This window comes from Hibiscus syriacus, unplaced genomic scaffold (genome assembly GCF_006381635.1).
Source record: "Hibiscus syriacus cultivar Baekdansim isolate YM2019G1 unplaced genomic scaffold, ASM638163v2 tig00110045_pilon, whole genome shotgun sequence".
In the NCBI taxonomy this organism is placed as follows: domain Eukaryota; kingdom Viridiplantae; phylum Streptophyta; class Magnoliopsida; order Malvales; family Malvaceae; genus Hibiscus; species Hibiscus syriacus.
The window spans coordinates 200,132-213,763 of record NW_024062575.1 but is presented as its reverse complement, the minus strand read 5'-3'; the positions used below and the strand labels follow the sequence as shown (position 1 = coordinate 213,763).

The 13,632-nt window shown below is 30.0% G+C and overlaps 1 protein-coding gene across 1 annotated transcript; it reads left to right on the top strand.

Annotated features, from left to right (window-relative positions):
* Window positions 1-12,484: 12,484 nt before the first annotated feature.
* LOC120213924 (two-component response regulator-like APRR1) lies at window positions 12,485-13,111 on the top strand. Its single transcript, XM_039211963.1, has one exon. The coding sequence runs from the start codon at window positions 12,485-12,487 to the stop codon at window positions 13,109-13,111; it is 627 nt and encodes a 208-aa protein (XP_039067894.1).
* Window positions 13,112-13,632: the final 521 nt, after the last annotated feature.

The window sequence follows — 13,632 nt, the reverse complement described above, 5'->3', positions numbered from 1 at the left end:
CAAATACCTATTTTACTATATTCTAAACTATAGCAATAAAATATAGATATATATTCAAAAACGTTTTAAACGTTTAAACAACCATGAATTCTAAAAATCATTTCTCCTTGATTATGATGTTACAAAAATTAATTAAACATCTTTAAAGGATTTTCATTTAAGAGAAATTTAAAGTCATTTATAACTTTAATCTCCAACACATTCAAAGGTAAAACATTTGACATTTAAACGTTAATTATTATCTCTCTTTTTTTATTACAAACCTTTCTAATCAATGGTAATAATATAAATTAAAACCATTTAATATACCTAATTATTACCTCTCTTTTTTTATTACAAACCTTTCTAATCAATGGTAATAATATAAATTAAAACCATTTAATATACCACCCAATGGCTTTATCACATAGCTTTATCACAAATGCCTTTTTATTCACCTTTAAAACCAATGTTAAAATTTTTTAATAGATAACGTTCACCTTATTTTAGACCTCATGCATAAAGGCATTTAACAAAACATTAAAAACAGTTGTTAAAATAATCTGTCTAACGTGCAGAATTTGATTTAAGCTAAAATATTATGCTTTTAAACATTTCTAACGTATGATCATCTTATAAACAGGAACCGTTCCGAAAAATGTTTTAGATTAACACACTTATTCAAAAGTGTGTTTTAATATTACCTCAATATTAGTAACATGAATAATTTGAGTTTCTTACCGATAATTTTCTGGTGATCATAGAATCCATATTTCTTCACAACACGAACAATAGTAATTATTGTCGTATTTAGCAGCAGTAAGAATTTTGCTTCTAAATTGTTGGTAAAATAGATTGCTGCAAAACGGGGCGTTAGCACTGACTGGAAAATATTAAATAAAATAATCAATCAGAATGATAACCGTGTCGTGGTAATCCACTGCCTTAGAAGCAAATTCGCCCCGATGTGTGTAATCGCTACAATGGACGAACAACCCCCTGAGGTTAACACGGCTCTCCAAGAATTCGTACACCCGAAAGCTGGAGTGAACTTGGTGATATTGCTCTTCTCTCAACTCAAACAACACTCAAAAGATAGGAGTGTTTCAAAGCAAATGTTTACTTGGGATATATCAAAGTGAATGAAATTGCCCTCTATTTATATGCTAAATAGTGAGGGCAAAACAGTCACTTCTAAATCACAATTTAATTCTATTAAACATAGAATTAAAATCCTTTAAAAGACTGTTACAAATTGAGCATTACCAACATGCAACACCTGAACGTTTTCGTCTTCGTGTTATTTTACGTACAAAAAATATATATATATCGAACCGAGGAAGATATCGTGTACCATAGTAATAAATTGCGGCCGCAACGCAGCGTAACGCCCGCATCGCAGCGTAACGCCCGCATCGCAGCGTAACGCCCGCATCGTAATGTTTTTAAGGTTACCGCGATGCAATATCAGCGCAACACGATAAGGGAATCGTATCATGATTGTTGCGTTAAAAAACTGTTACATAACACCGCAACACGCTATAATTTGCGCCGCAACAAACTTTAAATTATCTGAAATATAAAATTACATAGATTAATTATTATAATTTAATTCTTAAAACTGGATTATAAATATATATAATTAATAATATCGTAATTTAAAATTAGTTACTTCAATTTGAATTAATTACATTATTTATTAACATTATTTTAAAATTAATTTAATTTAAATTTAAATTGAATTTTTCTCATATCTAAAATTGATGTGATTAATTTTAAATTAACTTTTATATTAACATTAAATATCATAATTATATTTTTATTTATTATTATATAAATTTTGCATAAGAGAGAAATTCACTTTATAATATTATAATAGTATATGTACTTTATTTATTTACTATAAAACTATAAAACTTTATCAAATCTATTTACTATAAAATTTTATCATACAACATGTTTTCTACCAATGATGCATCTTATGATGCACATAATGTGATGTCTTCTTCACATGGAATAAGAAGGAATCAAAACCAAGACAATGACGAAGATGAAAATGTTTTAGATCCGTCACGTCATTCATTTTGGTGGTGAACTATAAGATATATAATTGTTATATTTGTAATTATGTATTTTTTTTCTTTCTAAGTTATGTAAAATGAACATTTTTATGCTACAATATAAAAAAATTGATATGATTTTAGTAATATTGTTTATATGTTATTCATTAACATTATAATTGTTATTACCCATTATCCAATATGATAGCACTTCTATGGTTTATATTTGTTTTTAATAAATTTTGTTCTATGAAATTAAATTTTTATTTTCAAAATAAAATATTAAAAGTGTATATTAATATTAGTATATTAAAAGATAACTGTAAAATGTATAAATATAATATTTTAGACGTATTGTATTTTTTAGGAAGAGATCACGCCCGCGACAGCCGTAACACGCAGGGTCGGCCCTGGGCCGAGGCAGGAGGGGTGCCCGCCCAGGGCCCATAATATTTTCATAATACCTATTAATTTAGAACTACAAGATTTTGCATAATTAGGTGCCATTTCTTTTATTTCGCTTCGGGCCAAAAAATAAAGAACATAAATAGGGACACATTTCTTTTATTTCGCCCCGGGCCAAAAAATACCTAGAGCCGGCCCTGGCAACACGTTACGTAACGTCCGCATTATCAGCAACCGCAACACCGCAACAAAATCCGCAACTGCAATTTGATACTATGCGTGTACCTGAATGTCTTAATAAGGGTTTTGAGGCTCATAAGCTTCCGGTGTGGCCACCGGCGGATTCCGAGTTCCCGACACCTTCTCTTCAGCAATGTCAACCCTAATTTAAGCTCTTTAGCAGCTTGTGTAAAAGTATTGGGAGATCACTTCCTTAGACAGGAATTTAGCAATATTAGGGTTGCATTTCTTTTCCCTTTTAGCCTTGTTTTCCTTCATTAATCCTTGCTCTCCACAATCATCTCCATTGTCAACCTTCTAAAGCTTTTGATTTTTGGGTTCAAACAATGCTCCGAGCTCATTCCAAAACCCATCGCCATTTTCATATCCAACAAGCTGGTCATTCTCTGCAAAAATGTTACTAAAAGTACATTATTTATACACACGTGCACACACACGCATATATATATATATATATATATATATATATATATATATATTAAACTAAATATTATTTTTTATCGATAATACTTAAACTCGAAATTTTTCTTAGAAAATGTCACCTTGAGTTGTTGGACTATGCTCAATGTCCAAAAGAGCAGATAAGCAAAAACTGTTCATCAATGGAACATAAGCATCGTCGTAAAAGCTCTCTTGAATGGGGAACTCATCAACGTGGTTTTGCTTCCAATCCAACAAATTATAAAACTGAAACAAAAAGAAGGGAAAAAACTTCCATATTAGGAGACGGTGATAATCGCGATTACAGACATATCAGATACAGAAGTCGAAACTTACCTTGAATCCAAAGGAAGATGGGGAGGGAAAAGGGATGAAGATTCTCTCGTTTAACCATATGACGATTATCAGACTTAGACCACCCGCCATTGAAGGAGCAGTGACTTCCCATTAAAGGAATGATGGCTTTGGAAATGTGAAGAACCGATGAATATATATATATATATATATTGTGTGTGTGTATATGTAATTATTGATATTAGTGGCAGATGGTGCGCCGCCACGGATGGGTATAGAACTAGCCATGCATGCACGAACCTATTCATGAGTGACCACCTCTTGCTTATTCAATACTTAATTAGCCCTGTGTTTTGCTTTGTGATATTTGTCATGGTAAATTTATTTATTAGATTAATTATTGCAAAATATAGTATATTTTAACATATGTAACTGCAAAACGGTTTTTTCCCATTTAATTAAAAGAGTTAATCATATATAACTGCAAATTAATGATTATAATTGAAAGGAAATGATGTGGTTCAGTGTAACTCCCTGATAATAAAAGCTTATTAAAACAGAAAAATAAATTATATATATATATATATGCATCCATATAATTGGAGTCATGTAATTTTAAATTCATTCAATATTTTAATTATTTCTATTAAAATTATATATTTGTCAACAATCAATTAGTCTAGTGGGATGAGGCACTAGATCCTTTAAGTAATGTTAGGGGATCGAACTCTGACGTTTGCGAATTGAGTAAACTGGATTGGGATGGTCATTCTTGTCTCTGCAATACACAATATGGATTAATTAACCAATAGGCCAGATATCAGTGATTAATTCAAAGAAAAACTATTATATATTCAAACATAAACAAAGTGGTAGATGAGATGAAAGTTTAGGAGTTAGATTGACCAAAAAAATAGTTAAAGGGTCAAATAAGAATTTTGCTCTATTACAAGGGTCAAACCAAGTATCAAACCTATGAAAAAAAACTCAAGCATGAGACATACAAGAGTGTGTCAAAACTTACATGAAACAAATTATTAACATGAAAAGTTATAAATAAAAAATTATGGATAATTAGTTTATACATAGACAGTGGAGTTTTTAATTTTACAAATAAACTTAAAAATTGAAATGTAGGTTCAATTAATATTTTAAAAAAATAAAAAGATTTATTAATTGTTTAGTGGTTAAAAATATTTATGTTATATGTGTGAATTTCTAATAATAGTATTTCTAAGGGAATATTGTTAATACATGATTATAAATTATTATTATTATTCATTATTTTGTAACTAGAAAAGCCTTGAACAAAAATAAATAATTTTTAAGTAAAAGTAATTAATTAATATAGAATAAAATTATTATATTTATTTATTATTCACTTAAAAAGGATAAACTTTAAGCTTTTAGTGTTCTTTTCATGAAAACTTAGGGGCAAGTAGCCATTTTTTCAATTGTAAGGGTGCGTTTGGTTAACGGAATGTAAGATTACCAGTGGAAATGTAAGATTACTAGTGTGCATGTAAGATTATCAGATAATAGGATTACTGGGAATGTTGTATTTTGTGTTTGGTTGGTTTAGCAGGAATGTAAGATTATCGTGTTTGGTTAAAGGAATAAAAGATTATTGAAATGTATATTTTACTAAATTGTTCTTATTATATATTTGTTTTATTTAACGAGTTGAAAAATATTTATATATTTTCTTTAAAAAAAATAAATTCATAAATTATATATATATATTACAAAATTGAAAATATAAAAAGGTTTATTGAAATGGTAAAATTTTATAGAATTTTAATTATAGACTTTTTTTGTAAATCTAAAATAGTTTAAGGATAAATTTGTAATTTAACATTCGTAGAATTTTTATTATTCAATGATAGAATGATATTTTTGGAAAAAAAATAAGGGCATTTTAGTCCAAAATGCCGGTAATCCAACAATACCTAAGGAAATGGAGGTTATGACATTCCCGGTAATATACCCCAAAAAATCTAATATTGATAATAAAACATTATCAAGAATGAGATTTCGGGCCAACCAAACATGGGAATGTGGATTCCATTCCCATAGGAATCTCACATTCCTTGATCCAAACACCCCCTAAGTGTATAATAAGTTAAATCGTAAGAGTAAATTTAAAAATGGGTAAAGTACTTTAATAGTCACTCAACTTTTTGGGTATTCATAGTTTTATCATCAAAATAATTCTTACAATTGAGTCACTTAAATTTCAGGGTGTCATCAATATAGTCACATCATTACTAAAAACTTTTATTTCATGGTTTATGATTCACTCACACTATGCAAAACTCTTTTAGTTTTACACTTTTTTAGGATCGTTTGATGAGAGAAATCAAAGGCTGAGATTAACTCCTTATTTTTTTTCCAGTGACTATATTCTCATTCCCTATTATTAATTTCAGTCTTTGATTTTTTCCTCGTCCAATGATCCTAAAAATGTGTAAAACTTATTAGTTTTATATAGCTTAAGTGAATCTTACCCCTTATTACATTTATCATCATTAAAGAATTATTATCATGTAAAAAATTATTATATTGTTGAGAATAAAAAATTTAAGGTTAAATTGATGTAATAATTAAGATTATAGAGTTATTTGTCCAATATAATTTCAGGATTTGAGTTATATTTATGCATAATAATCTCGAATTTAAATGTTTTAAAAATTAGGGTAAAGTACACAAATGGTATCCCGATTATATGGTATTATTTTATTAAGTCTTTCGACTATTAAAAGTTACAAAATGACCCTCCAACTATAGAATGTTGCTTTATTAAGTCGCTCAACTATTAGAAGTTACAAAATGGTCACCTAACTATTCATTATATTCCAAACTTGTCTTTTTCGTTAAAAACTTTACATTTTTCTAAGCTAGTCGTTAACATGATGACTAAAATATGATTGTCGTTTGAGATTCTGGGATCAAATATTATCATATCATATTCAATAGGTTAACGTTCCAGCTTGTAATACCATCAATTTTTAACGAAAAATTACGAGTTTGGAACATAGAGAATAATCGGGTGACCATTTTGTAACTTTTAATGGTTGAGGGACTCAACAAAGCAACACTTTATAGTCGGGTGACCATTGTGTAACTTTAATAGTCGAGGGACTCAAGAAGGCAACACTCTATATTTAGATGATCATTTTGTAACTTTTAATAGTCGAGTGGCTTAATAAAATAGTACTCTAAATCGGAGGACCGTTTGTGTATTTAACCTAAAAATTATTAGTTTAAATATATATCAAAAATGAAATAAATTTTATCATCTATTAGTTAATCTAGCAATATGAGACATTAAACCTCTTAATTAAGATTAGGATTTAATTATATACAATAAAAATAAAATATTTTATGGGTAATATATATATATATATATATATATATATATATATATATATATATATATATATAATCTTATTAAATATTAATTTAATCTTTAAACTACTAATTAATATATTAATTATTTTTTAAAAATTCACATACAATTAAAGCTTAAGTATGAAATAAGTGTCCAAACTATACATATTTTTATGAATAAGTGATACAGTATTTTTCAGCCCATCTAAATGTCTAATGTTACAAACGTTACTCATGTAGGTGCCTGAGCCGTCAACGACGTAATTTCCCCCGTTAACTGACATGTGTCACAATCTGTTGATTTTGAATTTAGTTTTTTTAAAATATTAAAATTATTATTATATTTATAAAATACATAATTTCCCTTAAATTATAAAATAGCCCTCAAATCTCCAAAATCTCCCTTAATTTGTCGTCGCCTTTTCTGGCCACGACCACCTCCGACGGTGTAGACCCTGCCATCCTCCTAGTCATATGTCGTTGTATTTGTTGTCGATTGATCGTAAGAATTGTGTGGGATCGCAATTTTCATCATTGGGTTCGAGGGGTATAAAACATCGATTCATCGTCGATCGATTACGATTTCATAGGAGTTTTGATCATCGGGGGGAGATGAGCTCGGGTGGAGCTTCGTCGACCAGAAAGGGCGGTGGGCGGCGTGGGTTTAGGGCTTGAAATGAAGATTTTTAAAGTTTTGGGTTTATTTCAAAATTTCTGTGTTTTATTTTTAAAAAAATATATAATTTTATTTTTAAAATTTTATACAAAAAAACTTTAAAATCATTAAATTGTGACATGTGTCACTTAACGGGAAAATTAATGTCGTTGACGGTCCGAACACCTAAATGGATAATGTTTATAACTTTAGGCACCTGGATGGACCGAAAAATACCGTAGGCACCTATTCGTGAAAATAGGTATAGTTTGGACACTTATTTTATACTTAAGCCTATAATTAGCTACAATTATAAAATAAATACAATCAACACAATATATATTTTGTATTTGCTAGCCAAACCTAAAGGACTTCGTTAAATGTAGTATCGATTAACATGATAACATCTTCAAAAATTGAATTATCCGACCAATCAAAACATACATTATTTATATTAATTCGAATAGACTTAATTAAACATGATTATTGCTTTAATAATATTTTTTTAAAAAAATCGAGCCATGGCACAATATAATACATCTTGATTTTTTATATGAACACGTGTGAATTAATTTCATACCTAGCCTCACTAAGAATGAGTGTTAGATTTGACAATGTTATGGAAATGGAAATTTAAATAATCAAAATTAGAAAATAAACCTGATTAACACAATGAACCCAATATGGTATTTATATTTACATTTCGATACATATAAATTTTGTATTCACATTTATACTATAGATAAAAATTCCAAGCACAACATGCATAGATAAATTAGTAATAGATCTATTTAAAATTTAAGGTTTTTTATTTGATTATATATAATTTTTTCCTAATTTAAGTCATCACAGGATTTTTTTTTGTTTCGCTCGTGTTTCAGGGCTTCGTCTTAACTAATATGGATCGACCCAAGTCGCACACTTGGCTTTGGTGGGTGAGTCACCCAGTGGGGATTTTCTGCATACACAATGACTCGAACCTGAGACCTTGCTTAAGTGATATCAGTTTTGACTCGTTTTAGTACCTAAACTTTCAAAAAAAATTAAAACCAGAAGTTCAATTTTTGTTTCATTTTAATACCATATCATTAAAAATTTAACGCATTTAGTACCTAGACTATCGGTTTTGGTTAATTTTAGTACCTAAACATTCAAAATTTTCAAAACTTGACGTTAAATTTTGAACTGGGTACTAAAATGAAACAAAAACAAAACTTAGGTGTGGTTTTGAAAAAAATTAAAAGTTTAGGTACTAAAATAGACCGAAATTGAAAATTTAGATACTAGATGCGTAATTTATCCTTTACTTGACTACTCGATAATATAAATCTATGTTATTTTATTAATTCGAACCCAAATTAACTTGAACTTTAACAAAGAGATTGGTAAAGTTTAGGGCCACTAGCCAGCATGAATACATCAATTGTTATGTGAGCATGTGATCTTTGATTTCTTGCCTAACCTATTGCTTCGGTAAGAATAGATTAGATGTTATATTTATAAAAGCAACATGAATACATAGGGATGGGCATGGGTCGAGTTTTTGGTTCACCCAACCCGACTCGAGAACAATAAATCCTTCATCCGATATTCGATTCGACCTGACCTGACCCATGCCCATCCCTATGTATTCATGCTTATTATGATTAATATGATTGTTTTCAAGTTACAATATGTTTCAAGTCTTTGTATTCTTTGTATATATATTTGAAACTTTTAGTTGATATATTTCAATGATTTAGTTCCTTTATATTTTAAATTTAATCATTTATATTTTAAAAAAACCATTATTTTAGTATATGTTCTTATCCTAAATTATTTGTTTTTCGTAAAAAAATATTATATTACTTTCTTGTTGCTTTTCCGGTAAAAATAAGATTTTAAGAGTAATTTGTTGTTTTATGATATAAAGTAATTATTAAACTGTTGGGCTGTTTTTTTTTTAATTGGTTTTTCGAAAAATGAATTACTGAAATTTGAATTCTGGAAAATGAATTACATTTCTGAAAAATGTTTTCCGGAAAATGTTTTTCGTAAAATGAATTACATTTTTCTGAAAAACATATGAAAAACGTTTTATGATGTTTGGAAGATGTTATTTAAACCTTTTTTTTCCACTAGTTGAAAAGTTTTTTAAAAATTATTTATTACAAATATTAAATATAATAAATAATATTATTTATCATAAAACTTAATATTATTATTTTAAAATATTAAAATAATTTATTTATTATTAAATATTATCTTTATAATTTTTTTAATAAAAATAATAATTTTTGTATATTTTAGTGAAATAAAATATTATAAATTATATTAATTATTTACTAAAATAATAGTGTTATATTATATTTTAAAAATATTAATTAGTATATTTTAAATATCTTTATTAAAATATTATTTAAATATATAATAATATTATTAATTATTAAATATAAAAAATTATTATATTATTAAAATAAAAAAATATCTTATTTATTATAATATAATTGATTATTTTATATAATATTAAAAATATGATATTATATTATTATAAATATTAATAAATAAATAAATAAATAATATTTTGATGGAAATGATATTAAAATATTTTATTAATATTAAATTCATAAAATAAAATTATTTTGAGTATTTATTCTTTGGAGTGAAAAGTTCGGAAAATGACTTACGGAAAATGAATCCGTAAGTCATTTTACAGAAAATACAAAGGAAATTCTGTTACTAGGAAAATGAATTACATTCCGGAAAACCAATTACGTGAAACAAACACGGGAAAACATTTTTCGGAAAACGAATTACGTGAAACAAGCACGAGAAAACATTTTCCGGAAAACGAATTACGTGAAACAAACACGAGAATTCCGGAAAACCAATTCCGTAATTCCAATTACCGCAAACAAACACACCCTAAAATATTTTTATCCAATGGACTTGTTCAATTTGACAACAAAATTAAATTAATAGAATTTTTAAATATAAAAAACATTAAATTATTGACTATTTTGAATTAAGATAAAAATAATAAAATGAATAAATTTTAGGGACCAAAGATCTTATTATACAATGACACATTAGATATTCGTTTTAAATTGAACGACAAAATAACTTATTTATTATCAAATTCATAGTTAAGGGACATTGACTGTGATTTACCCAAAAATAAGTAAATAAAGGGTTTTTATTTTAAGATATATTATGCATTTAATACCTAAACTATTAATTTTAGTTTGTTTTAGTATCTAAACTTACAATTTTTCCAAAAGCATATCTAACGTTTAGTTTTTGTTTCATTTTAGTACTCACTAAAAATTTAACGTTAAACTTTAATTTTTTTTTGAAAGTTTAGTACTAAAACAGACCAAAATTGATAGTTTAAATATTGAATGCATTAATTTTTTAACGGCGGGTACTAAATTGATAAAAAAAACTAAATGGTGGGTATGATTTTGAAAAATTGAAAGTTTAGATACTAAAATGAATACAAACTGATAGTTTAGATACTAAATACATATTTTACCCTTCATTTTAACACGTGTGATTTGCTTTAGCCTCTCTAATTGCTTTGCACTTTCCTCTTTCTGCTGGACTACTTATTTTATATTTTAGCACGTGACCTTTTTCCTTCACTGCCACAATATCCACTCTTTTCGACGGCAAAACTTTCGAGATAATGTTCTCGAAATTTTTATTTAATGATATAACGTACTCTTAAGATTAATTGCTCAAATAGGGCGAATTACACAATGTTGGCCGTAGGTCGCCATGCCTTTCGGGCGACCTACGCCGTGGTAGCTTCCCAGCATAGGTCGCCATGCCCTCCGGGCGACCTTGTAGGTCGCCATACACGCCAGGCGACATGGTAGGTCGCCATGCACGCTTGGCGACCTTGTCCTGTACCCTGGTGCATGCTCGCCTGCTCCCCACTGCATGCAGGCGACCTCTTCCGACGTGCATGACGACCTCTTCCGACGTGCATGGCGCATGCAAAGCTTCATCCTCTCACCACAGGTCGTAGCAAAGCTTCATCCTCTCGCCACAGCTCGTATAGAACACTTTTGTCGTGATTTCATTGCTGCATGCATGAGGGAGACAGGGGTGAGGGAGGCAGAGCCACCTTTGTCGTGATTTCAGCAGAATCACGGAGGAGTTCGAGCCGCTTGCATGGCGACCTACAAGGTCACACCGAGTGTATGGCGACCTATGATCTCGTTTGGCTTGCATGGCGACCAATTCATGCACTGTATAATTCACACCATTTGAACAATTATTTCTTGGACAGCGTTATCACGTGAATTGTTTTTTTTTTTCATAGTAATATCTCGTGAGTTTGCCCTTTTCGGCTTTCCCATGCCACCACATATCTATCCTATTCCTATACAAGGTTTTTAGAATCCAATCTGTTTGAATCATTTAATTATAATTCATTTTAATTTAATCACTCAATTGTTAAAAGGCATCAACCTAACCACCTCATCGGTAAAAGAATCGTTATTATTTTTTGAAGTCTCGGATTCGAATACATGAATGGATGTGGTCTTTCGTTATATAAATTTCAATGACAAGTGTTGTCGGCAAGGCTGAGATCTCTGTTGTTATCAAGTGCTTGAGATTTCGTGCTGCTGGCTATCTTGTCAAGCCATTGCGAACCAATGAACTGTTGAACTTGTGGACGCACCTGTGGCGAAGGCGGTGCACGGTTTGGTTCTAGCGATTTACTTTTTTCCTTGGACTTGTCTGTGTGTTTTGATGTTCAATTATTTGCTTTCCCTGGCAGCTTGGTCTGGCAGATATGAATGTCTTCAACTGCCATGTTGAACTAATGGTATCAGACCCGAGTGATGCTAATACAAGCAGCTCAATTCTGTTTTCAGATGACCAGCCCCAGACGATCACCAATCCCGAGACGGCAATTCCATCAGACTGTCATCCAGGTATAACAAGTGATTGCAGAGCTGGTTGACTGCTCCTAAACTAATCCTTACCACATTTTGACTTTCGAGCAGAACAATAATTATCCGGTCCGATGAAGAGTAAGCTGAATATGAGTGGCTCGTCGGCCTTCTTTACTTATGTGAAGTCGATTGCAGTGATGAAGGGTGCTCAAGTGACAGACCCGAATGATAAAGATGCTGCTAAAAGCAAGACTATTGAAGGAAATCCTAAGTTTTCTGATCAAAATGTGATTAATGATGCTCAAGTATGTGAGAATGGATGCACATGGGAGAAGTATTGTTGGGGAAATCAAATACCGATGCCATCATCACCATCCGGTCCATTTCAGAACAACCACCCCGACCATCGAAATCGTGCTAGTTTCTTGCCTGAACCGCGCTACAATCATCTTCAACAATGTCATTCCCATCCTCATGCAAGTACTGGGATGGGGGCATCATTTCCGTACTACCAGGTTGATAGAAGAGAGGCAGCATTGATCAAATTCAGGCAGAAAAAGGAAAGTGCGTTGCTTCGATATGCTAATCGGAAATCGCTAGCCGAAACGCGAACTCGCGTGAAAGGAAAATTTACGAGGAATGTAAATAATATGACGATCGATCTCAACGGCCAACCTGCTTCTGCGGATGAAGAAACCGAGGAGGCAGCAGCATCAAAGGATTCTTCTCATCAAGATGGTTTTTCAACAAAAAGTTAGCTATCATCGACCATCGTCTCGCTTCCATGGTTCACCGTCTGCACCCTGCAACTCAAGGAACTAATACAAGGAAAGGCTCGGTTTTGGTCGGATCGAACCAGCAACTGTATGCACTGCATACCGTGTGAATGGAAAAGGATAATCCAAGTCTAACATCTAACTCAGACGACCATTAATTCTTTAGTAAAAAAGACGAATTTAGAACATAATAAATAATTGACTAATTATAGAGCAATCCTCTATAATCAATGAATCATTTTATAATTTTTAACAGTCATGAAACTCAATAAAGCAGTACACTATAGTCGAGAGATTATTTGTGTAATTTACCCTATAATTTTATTAAATAATGTAGATTTAAATTTATTTTTTATATAAATTTCGTGCACCGTTATTTCTATTTTTGACAGTATTTATCTAAATATGCCTTTCAAATTGAAGTAATATTTTCAAATTTTATATTTAAAAATCTTTTATCAATTAACACAGTTATTATTATAACATTCAATAAGATATAAATT

Excerpts from the sequence above, each read along its gene's own strand:
- LOC120213924 (XM_039211963.1), top strand. The coding sequence starts at position 12,485 with ATGAAGAGTAAGCTGAATATGAGTGGCTCGTCGGCCTTCTTTACTTAT.